This window comes from Cyprinodon variegatus, unplaced genomic scaffold (assembly GCF_000732505.1).
Source record: "Cyprinodon variegatus isolate N-32 unplaced genomic scaffold, C_variegatus-1.0 Scaffold1978, whole genome shotgun sequence".
Classification (NCBI taxonomy): domain Eukaryota; kingdom Metazoa; phylum Chordata; class Actinopteri; order Cyprinodontiformes; family Cyprinodontidae; genus Cyprinodon; species Cyprinodon variegatus.
In genome coordinates, this window is record NW_015152431.1 from 18,792 (window position 1) to 20,992 (window position 2,201).

A 2,201-nucleotide genomic window follows, 5' to 3' on the forward strand; every position below is an offset into this window, starting at 1 on the left:
TAACATTGATTTTATGTTACAAAGATTTCCACGCAGTCTATAAGTAAATTAGTGTTTGGTCGGCTGTTATCTCCACTTCACATGTATTTAGTAAGAAATGCGTTTGCAAGGGAGCCCCCTCTCCAGAGGAAATACTGCAGCCTATTGTTATTTGTAAGGGAAGTGGGGGCTATAGCTCCCAGAGGAAAAGTCATAGCATCATTAAAATGTGGCTGTTGTCATAATTGCAAATATTGTCTAATTTCAAAAAGCAATCTAGTTATACTGCATTAAAAAATTCTGACCTTGCATCAGGAAATAAATTGAATTTCACTCCACTTTTCTGTGAATGTTGTTATATCCAATGTAGAAAATATAAAAAAAAAAAGAGTCCTCCCAATCTAAATGTATTTCTTAAAAAAACACAAAATTTATGAAGTCAGTCCAGTTTTAAAGTTCAGTGACCTAGAAATGATTTGAGTGCTTTGGCTGAGTGGAACTTTCCCTTTAATAGAAGCTGCCATTTCTTTCAATTTATCCTCCTGGCTTCCTGGTTATTGTTCATCTGGAGACAAATCATTGTCCCAACCAGGAAGTTCCTTCTTCGGTAGCCTACTTTTATTCTTTTATATCTAGACAATTTAGTCCTGTTTTTATTACTTTATCATTTTAAATTATAGGGATGCTGTATAATATAATTCCACCTTTCAGTTTGACACTGCGGCCCACTGATGCTTATCCTTGAAGTAAAGTTAGCAATTATATTAAACGGCTCTCTTTCATGTTAAATTCTTATCAGCTGCACTTTGCCACCTTCTATTAGTCATTAATTGGTAAAATATAAATAAGATGCCTCTTTAGTGAAGCCTGTATTCTGCTTGGCTCCTCTTAAGGAAAGGTAATTATCAATTTCATGTTATGGATTTTATATTTTGGCATAGTAGGTCACTTTACAAAAACGTGGAGAGATTTTCAAATCTTAGTTCCTCAGCTAAATGTAACCCTCAAATATTAGCTCCAAAATGTAAAAAAACAAATTGAAGTAGCTGATGTTCTTGAATTGCTTGGAATAGATTAAAAGTTGAATGTCTTTGTAAAGATAACACTATAATTTCAACAAAGCAGTCTATTTAGTTACACTACCAATCAGTTTATTGTAGAACTATGATAAGATTAAAAAAAAAAATTCTGTAAGGAAACCTTATAACAGCTAAAGGGTTAAAATAGAAGAAGATTGACAAAAAATAAGACTCACTTAGAAGTAGTTATCTTATGAATATCTACATGTAAATTTCTGCTCATCTTGTTCATTTCGTTTATGGACTTTCAGATTTTCAGGTTGTCGGAATTCAACCAGGAAAAAAAAATGACCAAACTACTCCCAGGTAAAAACTTCTTCATTTATTCTGATCATTCATTTTCATCTGAAAATCAGCAGCATTTTTATATAAATATATGTTTTTTAATTCGTCATCGTCATGGTTGACGAAATGAACACTGGTCCAGAAGCGTGCCCACACAGACACACACAGATGCAGACAGCCAGGCTCCGTGGTTGAGGGACAGAGACAAAACGGGGTACCGGGATTTCTGCAGGGAACTTTAAACTGGTCTCCTCCTTGGAGCCAGGCTTACGGGAATAGAATTGACCTTCTCCGCTTTCCGAGCCAAAACCCTGAGGGCTCTGCGGAGAAGGATTGGGAAAAACAACAAACAACAAAAAAAAAAAAAACCTCTTACTCCACTGGCCGACAGGAACCAGAACATGAACCTTGGGACTAACTAAACACGACCAAACAGAAAATAACACAAAACAAAGATCTGGCCTTGATAGCTGGGCTGAGCCGAATATAAAGGAACAGGCACAGGTGGGTGAGATGAGTGATAATTAGAGACTGGGCAGAGTTAGGCAGTTGATTGAAATGAACAACTAAGCCCAGCTATCAGGGCAGATCAGTTTCCCCAGTGTAAAATCGATATTAGTTCCCCAAAAACAGACCTTATCAGTTTTCTTATCTACCAGGTAAAACTTTATAGTCATAGACAAACAAACACTACAGATATTCCCGACTCAGTATACGGAGGCTGCATTATGTCATTTTCATTTTTCAGACCAACCTACATTTTTTCATTGTAGCATCCACAGATGGCAGAAGTACTCACTTTCCGTACTTGAGTAAAAGTACAGATACTTGTGTTAAAAAATACTCTGGTAAAAGTGG

The 2,201-nt window shown here is 36.1% G+C and overlaps 1 protein-coding gene across 1 annotated transcript in view; it reads left to right on the forward strand.

Moving 5' to 3' along the window:
* Positions 1-1,345: 1,345 nt before the first annotated feature.
* Positions 1,346-2,201, forward strand: part of LOC107104963 (chitotriosidase-1-like) — a gene marked incomplete at its 3' end in the record, with an annotated part of 23,996 nt that continues 23,140 nt past the window's right edge. Inside the window, exon 1 of the mRNA XM_015405075.1 lies at positions 1,346-1,364. Coding sequence (XP_015260561.1) covers positions 1,346-1,364 — 19 coding nt within the window. The remainder of the gene's footprint in view (positions 1,365-2,201) is intronic.